This window comes from Penicillium maclennaniae (assembly GCF_028827695.1).
Source record: "Penicillium maclennaniae strain IBT 15551 chromosome Unknown utg000008l:1.0-3552695.0:1.0-3555053.0, whole genome shotgun sequence".
Lineage (NCBI taxonomy): Eukaryota > Fungi > Ascomycota > Eurotiomycetes > Eurotiales > Aspergillaceae > Penicillium > Penicillium maclennaniae.
In genome coordinates this window covers 2254021-2270982 of record NW_026623220.1, presented here as the reverse complement: position 1 = coordinate 2270982, position 16962 = coordinate 2254021, and the positions used below count along the sequence as shown (strand labels likewise).

At 51.9% G+C, this 16962-nt stretch overlaps 5 protein-coding genes across 5 annotated transcripts; 2 read left to right on the top strand and 3 right to left on the bottom strand.

Moving 5' to 3' along the window:
• Positions 1–544: 544 nt before the first annotated feature.
• N7477_009830 (DEAD/DEAH box helicase) lies at positions 545–4006 on the bottom strand (the record flags this gene model as incomplete). Its single annotated transcript, XM_056971491.1, has 1 exon — positions 545–4006. One exon carries the CDS (start codon positions 4004–4006, stop codon positions 545–547), a length of 3462 nt encoding a protein of 1153 aa, XP_056818470.1.
• A 1092-nt stretch (positions 4007–5098) lies between these two features.
• On the bottom strand, positions 5099–7469 carry N7477_009829 (1-phosphatidylinositol 4-kinase LSB6; the record flags this gene model as incomplete). The annotated part of the gene is made up of 2 exons (XM_056971490.1): positions 5099–5929; positions 5982–7469. 2 exons carry the CDS (start codon positions 7467–7469, stop codon positions 5099–5101), a joined length of 2319 nt encoding a protein of 772 aa, XP_056818469.1.
• Positions 7470–9353: 1884 nt separating this feature from the next.
• Positions 9354–10351, top strand: N7477_009828 (putative GATA transcription factor (AreB); the record flags this gene model as incomplete). Its single annotated transcript, XM_056971489.1, has 2 exons — positions 9354–9581; positions 9635–10351. 2 exons carry the CDS (start codon positions 9354–9356, stop codon positions 10349–10351), a joined length of 945 nt encoding a protein of 314 aa, XP_056818468.1.
• Positions 10352–11631: 1280 nt separating this feature from the next.
• N7477_009827 (uncharacterized protein) lies at positions 11632–13600 on the top strand (the record flags this gene model as incomplete). Its single annotated transcript, XM_056971488.1, has 7 exons — positions 11632–11712; positions 11769–11840; positions 11891–12023; positions 12079–12183; positions 12241–12826; positions 12879–12894; positions 12944–13600. 7 exons carry the CDS (start codon positions 11632–11634, stop codon positions 13598–13600), a joined length of 1650 nt encoding a protein of 549 aa, XP_056818467.1.
• Positions 13601–14135: 535 nt separating this feature from the next.
• N7477_009826 (uncharacterized protein) lies at positions 14136–16382 on the bottom strand (the record flags this gene model as incomplete). Its single annotated transcript, XM_056971487.1, has 3 exons — positions 14136–15780; positions 15839–16142; positions 16196–16382. Coding segments are annotated over 3 exons (2136 nt in total), but the record flags the coding sequence as incomplete, so codon positions are not given.
• Between the last annotated feature and the right edge of the window lie 580 nt (positions 16383–16962).

Here is a 16962-nt window from a genome sequence, read left to right as displayed (position 1 = left end):
AATACCCCCCCTCATGTTTCCAAAAAATGCCTCTTGTCTATTCAGCGATTTCCAAGCATCTCATCTCCATTGGTCTTAAAGTACTTTGCCACAGATAGTCTGGGCTTACAGGGTGATCTAGAATTTCTATTCAGATATGCAAGCACTAAGCTCTCTTATTTTTGAACCGGCCTCAATCTAGATGAAGCCCAGCGCGTGCACTCTAATTACGGAAAAGCATCTTCTATCAAAACAGGGACATGCGTGTATAGGCCATAAAGCATAATGAGCAACCGGTATATGTGCGTAACAAAAGAGCAGAAAACTGAGAGGGAAAAAAAAAGCCCAGCGCCGAAAATATCAACCTCCATTCCCGGGTATCTAATGAAGTGAAGAGCAAGACCGCCATTGAAACTCCATCCGAAATCGAAATTGTATCCAAGAAAAGAGAAAGAAAAAGCAAGTAGGATACCTTGCTATAGAAAAGCCTCAGCCGAGTTGTCGCAAAGGACCTTGAAAGATTACCCCCAAAGGAGTATACAGTCGTGGGAGAAAAAAGACACGACTATTTGAATAGGCTGCGGTACTCCCGCATGCGTGCCTCCTGCACTTCGCGCTTGTCGAGCTTGCCGCGGTTCATGGACATGTCGGCAAGCTGCTGCTTCTTCTTGGCAAGCTCAAGGATCTTCTCCTCGATGCTACCTTTCATGATGAATTGCACTGTTTCAACAGGGCGATGCTGACCCAGTCGATGAACTCGATCCACGGCCTGGGCAACCGCAGCCGGGTTGTACTGAGGTTCCATGATGAAAACCCGAGATGCCGAGGTCAGATTGAGACCAACACCACCAGCGCCGATGGTGGCCAGAAGCATGGTGATTTCGTTGTCCTTGGCAAAGGCCTCAAGGGCTTTCCCACGCGCTTGAAGAGTCATGGTACCGTCAAGACGTACAAATTTACCGAGCCCCTTGTCACGAATAGCGATTTCAATCAAATCTAGATGGGAAGTCCAGGCTGAGAAGATGACACTCTTGATAGGAGCTTCACCGACCAGCAGCTTGCTGTCATCGGCAATTCTTTGCAGATATTCAACGAGCGCAAGAGTCTTTGTATGCGGGCCCTCGTATTCACCAAGCATTTTGCTTGTCTTCTTGGCGCTTGCTTGCACCTGTTGGTCTTCAATGCCACCTGCGGTGATGGTGGCATAGTTCATTGGAATCCAACCATCACAAACCTGGCATTGAGCTTCCGACTCAGGAGTTGAATCAAAGACATTTTTCCAGCCGGCAAAACAGTCGGGGCAGAGAACACACCAGCATGGCAGGAAAATGGCCATCGGTGCATCACGGTCCACAGCTCCTGACCCGGTGAGAGGCTCAGACAAGGGATTGTTGCAAATTTGGCAAGGTGGTACTCCATCTTGCCCCATAAGCATGAACATTTCGTAGGCTTTCTTGTTCATCCCAGTCAAACTGTCATCAGTGACACCTTCTTCCAGATCGATCGCATCATGAACACTCATGCCCTTGATTCTTTCGCGCTCTTCAACATCAAGCAGTTCTTTTCCATGAGCGCTAATCTGACGCAAAATCATCATAGCCTTAAGCACATGATGGTACATGCGGCCACCCATCTTCGTCTTACTTTCCCCTGCGATAACGCGCATCATGACCTGTGATTCGTTACGGAAGAATTCATGCAACTTATGCTCCTTCTCCGAGAATTCCAAGGTGATGATCTTGTCCTCCCGAGGCGGAAGGTCAATCCGGTCTTTGACACGGCGCAGCGTGAAAGAGTCCACCAGCACACGTAGGCTGGCCAATACGGTGGGGTTGCCAGTCTTGAAGGGGCTCAAGATGTGCTGGCCAAAGCGGGCACGGTCGTTGTAAGGGAAGAGATCCAAGAACTTAGTGACCGAAAGTAGATCCTCCAGGCGATTCTGGATGGGTGTGCCTGTGACTGACCACCGACGTTGCGAGCAGAGGTTGAGAATTGCCTTGGTCTGCTGAGCCCCCTGCTCACGAATGATATGTGCTTCGTCCAAGACAATCCGGAACATATTCATTTTCTTCAAGGGGCTTCCGCGCTTGGCACCCCTACCCGAATATTCGCTCAGGATTGTGCTATACGTGGTGATCAGGAAATCATAGGTGGCGAGCTCATCTACGTCAGTTTTCCTATTCGTACCATGATAGACGTACCATGTGCAGGTCCTCGGCCTGACATGCTCTTTGATTTGAACCACCCAATTATTGACAGCACTGAGTGGCACAACCAAGAGAGTCGTCTTGGTGTTGCGGATTCCTGGAGTTTGTCGAACAAGATGGCGGTCAGGCATCTGCCTGGTCCATTCGCGAGATTCTTTGAGCGAAGAAAGAGCCAAAGAAAGAATGCTTAGAGTCTTTCCTAGACCCATCATGTCAGCCAAAAGGCCGCCCAGGACCTGTGGGGGTTCTTGATCAACGACGACGCCACTGATGATGTCCTTGTATCGTTTGCTTCCATTGGACTGTATTTCAACACGCCACAGCGAATTGTTGTCTTCTTCTTTCGGTCCAAATGTGCGAGGCTTTTCCTTCTGTGTCATGAACCAGAGTGCTTGCTTTTGGTGGTGCAGAAGCGGGGTCTTAACCTGGGAGGGAGGCTCCATTGACGGTATATCGGCAGTTACGAGTTGATCGAACATCTTCATGACGGCATCATTTACCTCCTCGGCCGTGCGAACTTCGAATCGCATACCTTGTCCGGGTCGGTCACGGGAGTTGTTGCTTGCTGCAGCCGCAGCCGCCAACGCCTGCCTTCGCTCTGCATGTGGGTTGAATAACGGCACGCCACTTTCGACGAACTGGGGTGTGCCCAGCCAGACATTCTTTTGACCCATATGGTTACCGATAAGCGCTGCATGTCGCCGCTGACCGTAGAGAATAAGCGACGCTCGGTATATGCCAGAGGTGGCACCCCAGATGACTTCTCCTGGAATTTTCTTGCGCATGTCGAGGCGAGCCGTGATTTCCAAAGGCACACTTGGGGAGTCCAGCAAGGGACATAGAGCTTGCGCGGTTTTGGCATCTACCACGCCAAAGATTTTCTTGTGGGGATCCGCGACTTCGATAATAAAGTCGTTACGCTGCTGACGTAGCACATATAGTCTCATGGTAGGCCACGTATTCGCTTCATCCCCAAAAATGGGGTTAGCAAGCGGCTTTGGCACCAGACTCGCGTTGATCATGGCATTCTCAACCTTTCCAAAGCATACCCGTTGGTTGCTCAAATCATTGGATCCAGTGACTTGCAGATCGTCATCGTCATTTGAGACAGATGCTGTCAAGTCCACCACATCTGCCGTGGGGACTGGCAGGGTTGGCTGGGCCTCGCCCTCTTTCATAAACTGGCCAAGACCGCTGTCACTGGGAATAGCAACCGGCCTTTTCGTGAGAGCATCCTTCGAGTCTTCATCCTCCAGCTTCGGTTTCTTGACCAAGGGCTGCCGTCTCCGCTGCTCCACATCGTAGACGCCCTCGATCAGATTCCGTGGACGAGCATCATCGGCGTCACTGATATCGTGATAGCTGCGCTTCGCATCACTTTCGTTGCCATCGTCGTTCACACTGGTAAACTGCACAGCTAAATCGGAATCGAACTTGGGTGCCTGGCTCGGTGCGGGGCTCGAAGTTGCTGGAGTAGTTGCAATGGACGGAACCCGAGATTCATTCTTGTGGGAACGGAAAACAGGCACAGTTCCTGGCGGGGCCATTTGTTGCGTAGAAGTGAGGGGAGATCGGTTTATATTTTGTTGAGAAGCGCCTGCAGAAGGTAAGTCACATGGTCTAGCCGGGCCCAGGCCCATGAAGTCGAGGGGAGTAGAAGCAGGGTTTCCATCTAGGGCCCGTGACATGTTGTCGGAGGGTTGCAGGTATGCTTGGTGAGGAGTTCTGGGGAGAACAGGGGGAGCAGGATCGTTACCATTGCTTTGGAGTCGCTTTTTATAGGCTTTGGGATCCAGGAGCATCGCGGCCTGGGACTCCATGGCGCCTCAGATTTGGATATATGGCGCAAGAGAGAGACCTCGAATCGGGTGGCGGCGATCTTATGGCGGCGTAAGCGTGATGACCGTAGTGAGAACAGCCGAATGAATAGAGGGTTTGAAGAAGATCCGAGTGACCTAGCAGACGTGAGCGATCTCGACGCGTATATTGAGCCTCGCGCGACATTTGAGTTGGGTAAAGGAAAGATATGAGCAGTCGGCACAGGGTGCGCCGGTGCTCTGATCTGGCCCGGGTGTGCGCAATATGTGAAATGGAGGTATCTAGGAATGTATCATGTTATCTGAAGATCTATCAGCCTGCGTATGTAAGCGATCACGGGGTGGGGCATATGGGGTATGGTGGCCGAGACTGGTGTATTCAGTCTGGAACCCTTTTGAGCCGGCAATATCTCTGTAACTAATACTCTGTCTACAAGAACAATTACGATGTAGCCAACTTAAAAGGACAAGCGGACAATGGAGTTTGAGCTCATGGTCAGGAGTTATTGTGTGTCCACGATTAAGTCCCGGTGCAAATCAAGCCCAGGGTGATGTGACGCCACACTATTACCTCATTGGAATTAGGGTTCGCTGCGGGTAGAACGAACAAATCACCTCCAATATCTCCGGGATAGATTCGGGTAGTGGGTTCGAGATTCCTGCACTTCTCCAGAGAGCCTTGAGATCCACGATTCTAAACAGACATAAATCAGACATCGGTGATATAGGGACGATGGTATCATAGAATTAGGTCTCGTCATATATGCTGCATGAGGCGCTGAACCAATGCGCCACCCAAGGCAATCCGAATAACCAGAGAAGGTCTATATACAACAAAAAAAAATTCCCCAATCATGAACGTGGCATGTGAAAACAAGATGAAATGGAAAGAAAAATGGGCTCATGCGGAATGACCGGAAGCCAGTTCGCATCTGTCACCAAAGACACAAGGGACGTGCTAGAGATCTGGGATTGTGTCCAGGCGGCCACAAAAAAATGGACGCTAAAGAAGACATTTGTGAATTAAAATTGTGAAAGGAGCAAGTGCGAGGGCATAAAAATGGGAGCGAGGAAGAGACGGAATCCATGCGTCTCTTAGCACCATGTGAAAACAGGGTTCTTGCTCTTGACGGCCTCAAGGCGCTCAACGATCACTTTGCGCTGGTTGCCTTCCATTCCCTCGGCGACGGCATATCCGAGGTCACCTTCAAGATCATCACTGCCAAAGGTATTGACATGAGGCACGCGGTATGATAGAGAGCCGCCATGTTTGCGCTGATTACCAAGTCGGACAGGATGCGAAGGCCACCCGTCGAGGGACCTAGCATATGCACCGTCGTTGGTCTGTCGAGAGAAGTCGGCTTCGTTCAAGGTCGCGGGACTACCGAGTGAGTCGGCGGCTTTGTGGCTGTCATCGTCGGCACGGCCCCGAGAGAGCTCGAAGCGGTTCGGATTGGGAAGGTCGGAGCCTAGCCCCAGAAGATCGTGTTCAAGCTCTGGAATTTGCTGGGATGAATTGGCTGCACCAATATCCATTTCTTCTTCATCCGGATCGTACTCTGCGGTCTGACGTCTTTGCATCTCCGAGGTTGGCGCTTGCATAGGAATGGCGACGGGTACATCCACCAAGTCATCCCAGACGCAAACTCGAGTTCTTCGAGTCAACTCAAGTGGGCCATGATCAGGCTGTTTCAAGGTCTCGACCACGTTCCAGGCCTGACCCTTCATAACAGCGATTTGCCGGGCGAACATGCTTTCTTTAAAGTCAGCATCCTGGGAAAATACCTGCCGCAAAGCCATTTGTGTGCCAGTCCACCACGCAGTTGATGTAAGCAATGGTAGAAAGTGATCGCGGGTTTTTTGCGAGAAAGGCTGTCCTATCAAGGAAACTGGCAGGAAAAGCCATCCGAAAGGAAAGCTTCGCCACTGTGAATTGATTAGTATTGGCTGATGTAGGCATCCTGCGGGAAAAACATACTGCGTCTGGATGCTTCCATGGCCATGACAGGCTGTTGTCGATAGCTCCAATTTGAATCGAAGCTTGCTGCTCCGATGATGCTAATGGTGTACCCGTTCGGCTCACAGCCTGCATGGGATCATGTCGTCTATAAGGATGGGGGCTGCGTGTGCCGTTCGAATTCACGGAGACCGGTCGGTTGGGAGGAAGAAGCTCGTCATCGTCGTGCTTGGGTGCGGTCTGCGTGGGTTGCGGAGGATCTGCCACAATAGATACTTGCTCAGTACCCCAGTCAATCTTGACCATCCAGTTATCCAAGCCTCTGTCTGTGTTGCGCATGATATAGTCCAGAATCACGAGCTTTTCCAACTCTTCTCGGAAAGACTGCATGAGATTTTCGGTCCAGTGGAATCGGCGCTCGCGGCTCTCATCGCGCGGGTTCGGTGAAGGCATGTAGCCGTTTGCGTTGTCGTCTTCGTCGTCGGACTCGACGCCCGATGGACGGCAGGTCTCGTTCCATGGGCGCTTCTTGCGCTTCGGGGCATCTTCAGCACGAAAGCCGGTATTGACCTGATCTGGCCAAGGATGCTCGCGGAGGAAAATGTTGGCATCCTTGTATCCTTTGAGGAAGACCTGGAAGCTGCCAGCCTTTGGAGGCAGTGTCTTCTTTCCTTTCCATGCCTTGCGCCGATCCCAGAAATCGTAAAAGAACGACTTCGATGAGAGGTAACAGATGTCGGTATAGGGGACCATGTTGGTGCGCAAGCGGGCATCGAGGACGTATGCGGCGGCTTCGGAGACGTAGGAAAGGTTAGGAATGAGACAAGCTCGGCCAAAGAAGCAGGGGAACAAATTCCGGTGAATCCACTTGGTCCATTTAGGGTTGCGAGAAGCGTAAGGCTCTTCATCCTTGGGTTTGAAGACGCCCACGACCTTGCCTTCAGGGTTGCGAGCAAAGTAACTGCCCGAGCTTCCTTGCGCAATCATACGAGGATGAACATCTAGCTCAATTGCGAGGCGAACACTCTCAACGATATCTTCATACTCAGCTCGTGCTTTCCGTTGCTGGCCCTCGAATTCATCCGACTCTAATTCTTCTGTAGTGACGGGTCGAACACCTGGAGGGGCTTGAAAGACGGAGTGGTAGATCTCCAGCTTCTCTTCCTCGTAGGTCTTGCCCTTGACTCGGTTGATCTTAAACTTATTGGCAATCTCTTCTGCCCAGCGCTCAAAACGCGCGTTGATTGCCTTAATGTCAACACCGGAGTTTCGACGCCCTCGGCGTTGAAATCCACTGTGTCTGCGCCGATGGCCGGGGGGTGTGGCGAGACCGGACGCCTGCATCTGGGCTCGAGAGGTAATAGGAGCATAGCGAGGGGCGGAGGTCGAGACGGTTGAAGAGGCAGCGCCGAGGTCGTCATCTTCGGAGTCGTCGTGGAGGTAGCCGCGCTCCTCTTCCTCCTGGGCCAGACGGGCGTACCCGGACGTGGCAGGGCGGGTTTTTGGCATGATGAAGAAGGGATCTAATGAAGGGCTGAACGAAATGACAAAGGTCTGCAAAATAAACGAAGGACACGAAGAGAAGTTCAATCCATGGCAAGAATGGGGTAGTTGAAAGCAGGCGTCAGGACAAAATAACTGCACCCGTCACCGATGATTATTATGGATCCGTACGAGGCAGGGGGCGCTCGGGTCGATGTGACCCGTTATTTACCGTGGCGGTAGGCCGACATGCGGCAGAATTGCCAATTGCAGTGGGGTTTTAACGTGCTTCGAGCCCTGAAGGGTGCCGTTCAATACGGGGCCGTAATACAAGTACGCACCGCCAACAAGCGGGTCTCCACCACATTAAAGGGGCTGCGCTTGTCCGAACAACTTCACATTGGAGGACAGAAGCTGGGGCCTGGCTGACCCACTTGCTGACCTGGCCAAAAGTCCCCAATGCGGGAGAAATGATATCCTTTACGGAGTAAAGAGCATGTGCAGAGCTATCAAAGCCGGTACCTGAGTACCTGCACACCCCTAAATACATACAGACCTAGGCCAAGAGCCTCGAGCAACGGTCTCACAGGCCATGGCTCCGTAGTATTGGGAAGAGAAAGATCCCTAGACTTGAATTTCCAAACGCGGGCTACCAAAGGGCAGAAAAATGCATAGACCGAGGAGGCAGGTAAAACATTCCGGCATGAAATACGGTTCCCAGCATGCGCGCGATAAGTGATAAATTTCGATACGCGCGATAATAACAATCGGCAAGGATAAGACTTCCTTCTCCATCTTCACGATCTTCACCTCCGGGCCTTTTCCTTGTCTGGGATACATTGATTCTTTGCTTTCATTTTGTTCGGGTCCGATTCAGTCGAATGCGATTTGCCAATTCGTCAGTTCGCCCTTGATATCCGTGAGCATCGGTCCTCTTATCACCGTGTTGTGAATCGGATCGAGTCGTCCTTACTCGACTTCGACTTGCTCGTTGTCCCTCCAGGTCTGCCCTGCATTGCAATTGTATTCAATTGCCTAGCAACAGTATCGCACGATCCACCAACCGCTCCGTCCTCATTAACTCTTGTCCCCCCGTTCGGTCTCACGCGGCCGGATTTCAACTGAATTGCCCTCGCCCTCCATTGTGGCTTCCATCCTCTACCGGGCGTCGCCCATCGACCCGGCTCTGAGACCTGCCTCGTCTGCGCAGACTCCGGACCTTGCCCGCTTCGGCTCTCCAACCGACGTCTCTGCCACCAGCCCCCCGACGGGCACAAATATCCCGAAGGCATTCGCCCCAGCGCTGCCGGATCTGCACAGCATTGGGAAGTTTGACTTTCGTGATAACTTCCCCGACTCTGTTTCTGTGAACACTTCGCTTCCAGGATTGGCCGCGCTTGCCTCAGTTGCGTCCGCGCCCACCTCGAATCTACGGTACGTCCTTCGAATGAGAAGAGGAATTGGGGGCCGGCGGCCTTGAAACCATCTTGATCATTCAGAGCATAAGCAGCAGCCTTTCCCTCTTCCCTTCTCAGCCGAAAAGCCCCTCTTTTCATCTGCAGGATGGGGGGCCCAATGAGCGCCTAGGATGAGTTGGCTGACCAGGTTTCTTTTCTTACAATCTACAGGGAATCTTGTGTGAATGGGCATATGGCGAACATGAGTTACGCGACATCATCACCAGCGGCTACTACCGCCGGTCAGGGTAATGGCCCGGTAAGTACTTCGAGATTCATTTCATGAATTTGCACCTTATCGCGTTATCTTCCCAGTCAGGACGTTTATCAGCGACTGACTGGGGTCTTGGCACCACCCGATCCGTGCGCTCCAATCCTTATCGAACCCGTCAAATCTCTCCCAATCTTATCATCGCACACCCTCCTATCCTTCCCTCCATCTTTACCTCACACTATGGCGACCACATTGACTGATGACAAACGTCCCCAATTACAGCCCGTTTGCCAGAACTGCGGCACCTCGACCACGCCCCTGTGGCGTAGGGACGAACTCGGCTCTGTCCTGTGCAATGCCTGCGGTCTGTTCCTCAAGCTGCACGGGCGGGCTCGTCCGATAAGCCTGAAGACCGATGTGATCAAGAGTCGCAACCGCGTGAAGACTGGGCAGGGCCCGAAGCGCAAGGTGAGTTTGCGATCTGAAAAATTCCGCTGCCCCCTTCGCGTTCTCGTCCCCAGATAAGAAATTTCCCCGAAGCTGACCATCGCGATCTATCACAGTCTGGCGGCCCCGTAGACGCGAACGGTCTCACAGGACAATCCGATGCAGTCACACCTCCTCTTGGCTCCCATGGCTACCGTCGCGCGTCGCGTAAGATGTCCTCGGGCCATTCGGATCGCTCGAATTCCCCCTTGTCGCGAACGGAGACGCCTGGGTTTGCCGCTATGCAGGGCCACAACTCCAACATCGCGCCACAGCACATGTTTGATAGTGTCACTCGAGGCGACGGCACGTTGAACTCGTCCGGCGGTCTTCCTTCCCTCCCACTTCGGCAACCTTCTCCCTCAGCTGTTGATCGCCAGCTTGGGGAATCACCCCAAACATACGAGAGCCTTTTGGCTCTCAATACCTCACTCAAGACACGTGTTAGCGAACTCGACTTGATCAATGAGCTATTCCGTGGTCGCGTCGCGGAGCTTGAACAGAGCGACGCTAGTGCACGCCGATCTGAGATGATCGCCCGCGACTCGGAAGCTCGCCTGCGCCGGTCCCTCGATGAGTCCCAGCGTCGCGAAGAAAACCTCAAGCGACGCGTCGAAGAACTCGAGCACCATATCACTACCGGCGGTGCCGGTGACGGTGACAGCTCAGAGCCTCATGCCAAGCGTATTCGACTGGCGGACATGGTAGAACAGTCTCCGGAACAATCGCCCTCGCAAGTTAAATCGGAGTAATCAGTTTCTGCGTCCAGTTTCACGGTCGCTCTCTGTTTTTTACCCACTGCGTCGGCCCTGTCGACCAACTGTATGGTTGCTGTCGCTGGCTTGTCCGATCTCCCCTGGTCATTTTGATACCCTTCCGACTTTCGTCCTTGGTGACTGGAACTTCAACAAAAAAGCTCGATTATTGTCTCATTTTCTCTCTTCCTTTCTTGTCGGATGTGTCGCAACGGGTCTCCTTCTCTTTTAATTTTGCTTCTCGCCGCGGGTTTGTGTACGAAATCTCCCAGTATGCTTCTAATAGTACCTCTTCTTCTTCACCCCTTTTCTTGATCTGCCTGCGAACACAAGTGGAAGGTCGGACAGCTTAGCGTGGCAGTACACTGGAAACGAAAACCAAATGGATCTTTTTCTCTGGTTGTTAGATTGCTTGAAGCCTCGGTTCTAGGTTGCGATGCTGAGGAAGCTCTCAGTTGCCCCGGTAGAATGATAGTGTGGATGCTTGAAAACTGGCTCATTTGACAGGTCAGCAAGCTAATTGTTCTCCAATGCGGTGTATGAGGGAATCGTGATCTGTGACATTCAAGGTTTCTAAATATTCATGCATTCGACTATTCTTGGACCTCAAAGCGGCAGTCAAGGCTAAAAGGCACGTGCCAGCTGGCGAATACGAAGTATGCTCGTATCCAAGGAAGATGTCCTTCGTGGAGTCGGTCAACAATCTCAGCGTAGACTATCAGATAGCAGAACCGAGCGAAGCATGTTCACCTGCAATCAGAATGAGATAATGTAAGGGAAGTTCATGCATAGAGAAGGCATCTGTCCCTCCTGGTCAAAGGTACTCTTAGGGATCCATAGCTTCTTCCCCAACATCATACGCCAATATCGACACACATTGTCTGCAAAAGACCAGTCAATATCAAAGAGAATATAAAAATCGCCGACGGCACAACCACACCGGCTCTAGCAAAAGGCAGCGCACGTAACAAGCACCGGCAGAAATGCTTGGCGCCCTGACGTTGCTCGGCAAAGAGGTGGAGCTGCAGCGCCCGCTGTTGTCTCCGTTATCGCGCGTAGGCGATTACGACGCTCCTGAACATCACACTCTTTCTCTCCCTTCTCTTTCCAAGATCTGTTGATTGCTGCCCGTACCTGACCTTCTTTTCTTCGGGCTCCGATGCCACTCTAACACAATCAACGACCGAGATCCTGACCAACGCTCTGCGATACGCGTCATCGCACCCGCGCTCACAGTATATCCTTGAGAATATATAGGGAGCACCCCGATCGCAAAGATGACCGGTCCCCTTCATTCGACTGCGCGAATCGTCTCCGTGGTCGCCGGTACCCTAGTGGCTCTGTCCTGCGGCACAAATGTTGGTGATCTGGAGTTCCTGGCATCTTCCGACGTGGCAGTTGACACTTTTTGCAGTATGCATATTCCGCGTGGGCCCCGCAATTCGCCCATCAGATGAAGCTCTCGTCGACCGAGAGCAACCTGATCGTAAGTGGCCCGTAATGCGGTGTCGTGGACCGACATTGACAGCCTGGCAGGGCGCGGCGGGAAACCTGGGCATGTACGCCATGGGTATCCCTATGGGTCTATTGACGGATGCTCGTGGACCACGACTTGTCACTCTAATCGGTTCAGTTCTTCTGGCGTTGGGATATTACCCCATATACCTGGGTACGAGGGCCTTCCCCGCAACTCTTCGGCGATAAGGTGTTCTGACCGTCAACAGCCTATCAGAGTGGACCCGGATCGGTTCCCATTATCTTTGTATGCTTCTTCGCCTTCTTGACTGGTACCGGTGGATGTTCAGCCTTCGGAGCCGCCATCAAGACAGGTAGGTTGAATCTTCAATCCATACTTGCAGAGACGAAACTAATTCATTGACTCTTAGCGGCCTCTAACTTCCCCGATCACCGCGGCACCGCGACGGCTTTCCCACTGGCTGCTTTCGGATTGAGCGCCCTGTTCTGGTCCAATATTTCCACCTTCGTTTTCAAGGATGATACTGGCCGTTTCCTTCTTCTCCTGGCCATTGGTACATCCGTTCTTTCCTTCTGCTCAATTCCATTCCTTCGAATTTTCCCCCATGAGCCTTACTCGTCGGTATCACACCTTGACGCCGGAGATCTTTCCGAATCTCAACTACTTCGCCGACAATCTGTGCCAGAAGCTTCCGATTCCAACAACAACTCAACTGGTTTTGAGAATGGGCAATCGGCTCACGCACGCACACAATCAGTCGTCTCTAACTACCGACAAGGAGGGCATCCTCACGAAACTGATGAGACCTCATCTTTGGTATCCAAGTCCGATAATAGGCGGTCATTTGACACTATGGATGATGACTTCCTTGACGAAGTGGCTGTTGAAGCCCACCACCCGGATATCAGAGGCCTGGCCATGCTCAAGTATGTCGAGTTCTGGCAGCTTTTCCTCACGATGGCGCTTCTCTCAGGTATTGGTTTGATGACTATCAAGTAAGTTCAGAAGCTCCAAGTAATTAGCGTATAATGCTGACTAAATTGACAGCAACATTGGTAACAGCGTGAGAACTATGTCCCCATGTTCCCGGATCTTTTCTGACTCCATACTAGGCCAAAGCTCTGTGGATGTACTATGACGACAGCGCTACTTCCAAATTCATTCAGCAGCACCAGGTCATGCAGGTCTCAATTCTGTCATTTGGAAACTTCCTGGGTCGTCTTTCTAGCGGTGAGATATACATTGATTCCCCAAAACCTCAACTCACTGACGATATGCTTTACATAGGCATTGGCTCCGACGTTTTGGTTAAAAAGCTCGGAATGTCCCGGACCTGGTGTCTCCTCATATCGTCCGTGGTCTTCACCTTAACTCAGTTCTGCGGATCCTCCATCTCCAACCCACATACGTTGGTCGTCGTCTCCGGCTTGACAGGCGTTGCGTATGGCTTCCTGTTTGGCGTTTTCCCGTCTTTGGTCGCGCAAACGTTCGGCATTGGCGGTCTCTCTCAGAACTGGGGTGTGATGACCCTCGCCCCGGTTTTCAGTGGAAATATCTTCAACCTCCTCTACGGCACCGTCTACGACCGTCACTCTGTGATCGGCGAAGACGGCGACCGCAAGTGCCCTGACGGGCTGGCCTGCTACCGTTCCGCATATTATCTGACCTTCTTCTCTGGCCTCGCCGGTATCTGTGTCTGCCTCTGGAGCATTTTTCGCGAGAGGCGGATCAATGCGATGCACAGGAAAAGCGGCCACCGCTTGGCGTAGATGAGCCTATCCATCGGGACACAAGACTTGTTGGTCAGGTCGTTCATAGACTGACCCGAGCCAATGCAGTCTCATCATTCCATTTGCGGGCCTTTCCTTGCTAGATCGTTTGCACATCTTGTATGTCGTTCTTTGCTGGTCAAGGATATTTCAGACTGGTCTGGTCTCGCCTTCAGATGTATCTACGTTCCTTGCGCTCTTCTTTTCTCAACATAGACTTTGATACTCCATGCATTTCCTTTTGTTTTTTTCTTGGCTTGTGGGCAGTCGGGTCTGTGGGCTTTGATCAAATCCAGATTGTACATAGACTTATTCTGAGACCAATCAAAATTCGATGGATCTTTACGGCCACGGCTGAACAAAGGAGCTATTGTAGATGGGCTCTATACACATAATTCATTTGCTCTTTCTCGTCCTCTTTGTACTGGTGTTTTAAAAGGTCTCTCCAGACATTATATTTCTATCTTTTGGCTGTGGTCATTGGTAATGAGACACGCTTGAATCAGATGTAAGGTCTATGCAAACTGAGAATCAATCAAAATCGCAAGTCCCATCCAATCTGGGGCCCTAGATTGGGCAATTCATCGGCCACAGTTTGCACATCTTTATCTCCGCGGCCACTCAAGCACAAGACGATATCCTTGTTAGGGCCCAGCTTTTTGGCTATCTCGACGGCACCCCATACCGCGTGAGAGGTTTCCAATGCCGGTATTATGCCTTCGAGCTGGCTTAGCAGGCGGAAGCCCTGTAGTGCCTGGGCATCAGTAGCCGAGATGAATGTAGCCCGGTCATTCTCTTTCCAATTTGCGAGTTCTGGTCCGACTCCCGGGTAATCAAGACCCGCAGAGACAGAATGGGTGTTGGAGATCTGGCCATGCTGATCCTGTAGGACATAAGTTCGAACTCCATGCAGAACTCCCACGGAGCCTCCACTTAGCGTCGCTGAATGACGAGCGGTGTTAAGCCCATCTCCACTAGCTTCCACGCCAACTAGCTGGACAGACAGGTCTTTCGAGAATGGATGAAACATGCCCACTGCGTTTGAACCGCCTCCCACGCAAGCAACCACGGCGTCAGGGCTTTTGCCTAGGTCCTGTAGCTGGGCCCTTGTTTCTTCTCCGATCACACTCTGGAAAGTGCGAACCATAGTCGGGAACGGATGGGGCCCGATTGCCGAGCCGATGATATAATGCGTTGTGTCCAGTCGTACAATCCAGGCGCGGAAGGCTTCGTTGACTGCATCACGGAGGGTACGCGATCCTGACTCGACGGGAATCACGGTGGCACCTAGCAGGCGAATCCGGAAAACATTCAACGCCTGACGACGGACGTCCTCTGCCCCCATATAAATAGTGCATTTCATACCGAATTCCGCGCAGACGGTGGCGGTAGCAACGCCATGCTGGCCTGCTCCCGTCTCGGCGATGATCTCTGTCTTTCCGAGTCGACGAGCAATGAGAATTTGACCCAAGGCATTGTTGATCTTATGAGATCCCGTATGGTTCAAATCCTCGCGTTTCAGCCAAATGTTTGCTCCGCCCGCGTGTTCAGTAAGCCGTTGAGCTAGATGCAGGCTGGATGGACGGCCCATGTAGGGATAATAGGATTTGTATTCTTCCCAGAAGGTCGGATCATTCACCGCAGCTTGGAAACCGGCATCCAATTCATCCAAACATGTAATCAAGGCTTCCGGGGCATATTGACCGCCGAAAGTACCAAATAGGCCGGATTGATCGGTAGACATAGCTGCCTCGGAGTCCAGGCCCGAGCTGAGCGCACTCGCCTCAGGAGCTGGGCGAGCCGCAGCGACCGAACCATCCGGAATGACCTTTCTCTGCGTAATTTGCGAGCAATAATCCTCGACGACCTGTGCAGCCTGCCCTGCTGGAGCGTCACCGAGGACTGTGATCACTTGGCTGCCAATTACAGCGCCGTCAGCGATAGATGTCACGCTCAGGAAATGTTCGCGTGTGCTAATTCCAAACCCAACCGCCACAGGAACGTTGCCCGAGAGCTCCTTGACCCGCTTGATGAGAGCAGGGAGCTCTGTGTTGAGTGTCCCAGTAGCACCGGTAACGCCCATGCGAGAAACAAGGTAGATGAATGAGTCTGCCATTGTGCAAAGCGTTTTCATGCGCTCCTCGGTTGTGGAAGGTGCGATCAAAGGGACGTATGACAAACTTTATTTCCAGAACAATTAGCATTGACCATGGATGTATTCGAGCGTAGTGAACGTACCCCGCCTTTGTGCAGCCATTACGGAACCGAATCGCTTCCTTCAAGGGCAAGTCGACCACGATAAAGCCATTGACTCCTACTTCTTTGCAGTCCGCGAGGAGCTTGTCTTCTCCGTATCGCAAGATCGGGTTATAGTAGCCCATAAAGAGCACGGGCGTTTTGAGTCCATTTCCGCGGGCGTCGCGGACCATGTCCAACATTGACGAAATGGTGACACCATTCTCGAGCGCTTTCAAATTGGATTTTTGAATCGTTGGGCCATCGGCAATTGGATCTGTGAATGGCAGACCGAGCTCAATTATATCTGGAAAATCCTCATCAAGAAACGTCCTGGATTGTGCGGCGAAGGTGACTCACCAGCGCCTCCGGCTTGCATGCCCAGCAAAATGTCACGAGTTTCTTGCACGCGAGGGAAGCCTGCCGTCACATAGGTGACCAGGGCTGGACGGCCTTCCCTCTGGCATTGGGCAAATGTCTGTCGAAGGTGATCCATGGTGAAGGTTGTTGAGGAAAGAAAGAAGAAGAAAGCGAGAAGGCCAAAAATGACTTGAAGTAAAGAGTCATCGACATGAGATCCACTTTATGGCCATCTGTTGACCTGATTGGTAAGTCTAATCGGCCCGCGCCGACCCCAGAATTCTACGCTGATCAAGATAACGAACCTGTATCCTTTTCTTCTCTAAGTATCCTACATATTGCAATCAGAGGTTGTTGCTTCTGGGACACGAACCCCACGGGTGCAGTGTTGTCTTTATAGGATTCACCTGAGCACTTTGAACCATGTAAACCTCGCGTTGTTTGGACTCCCCGCATCCGTTGCTCTTTCCCTTCATGCTTTGTATTATCTAATGGGGATTGAGAGCTCCGACAGGGAAGGCTTCATCCAGCTCAGGCGGGTCGAGTGGTGAGCGCCTCCAGTAAGGGCATATAGTCGATTTGGGATCTCCTCGTTCCTCTGTAGTCATGAGACAGAAAGTGGAATGCCTCGAAAAAGTGACCACTGGGTATTGGAGAGTTTTTGTGCAAATATTCCATCGATGAAGGACTCAATCTACTCATCTGCGGCTTCTCTATGGTTTTTTTTTCTTTTGTTTCTTTAGAGAGAGAGAGAGAGAATACACTCA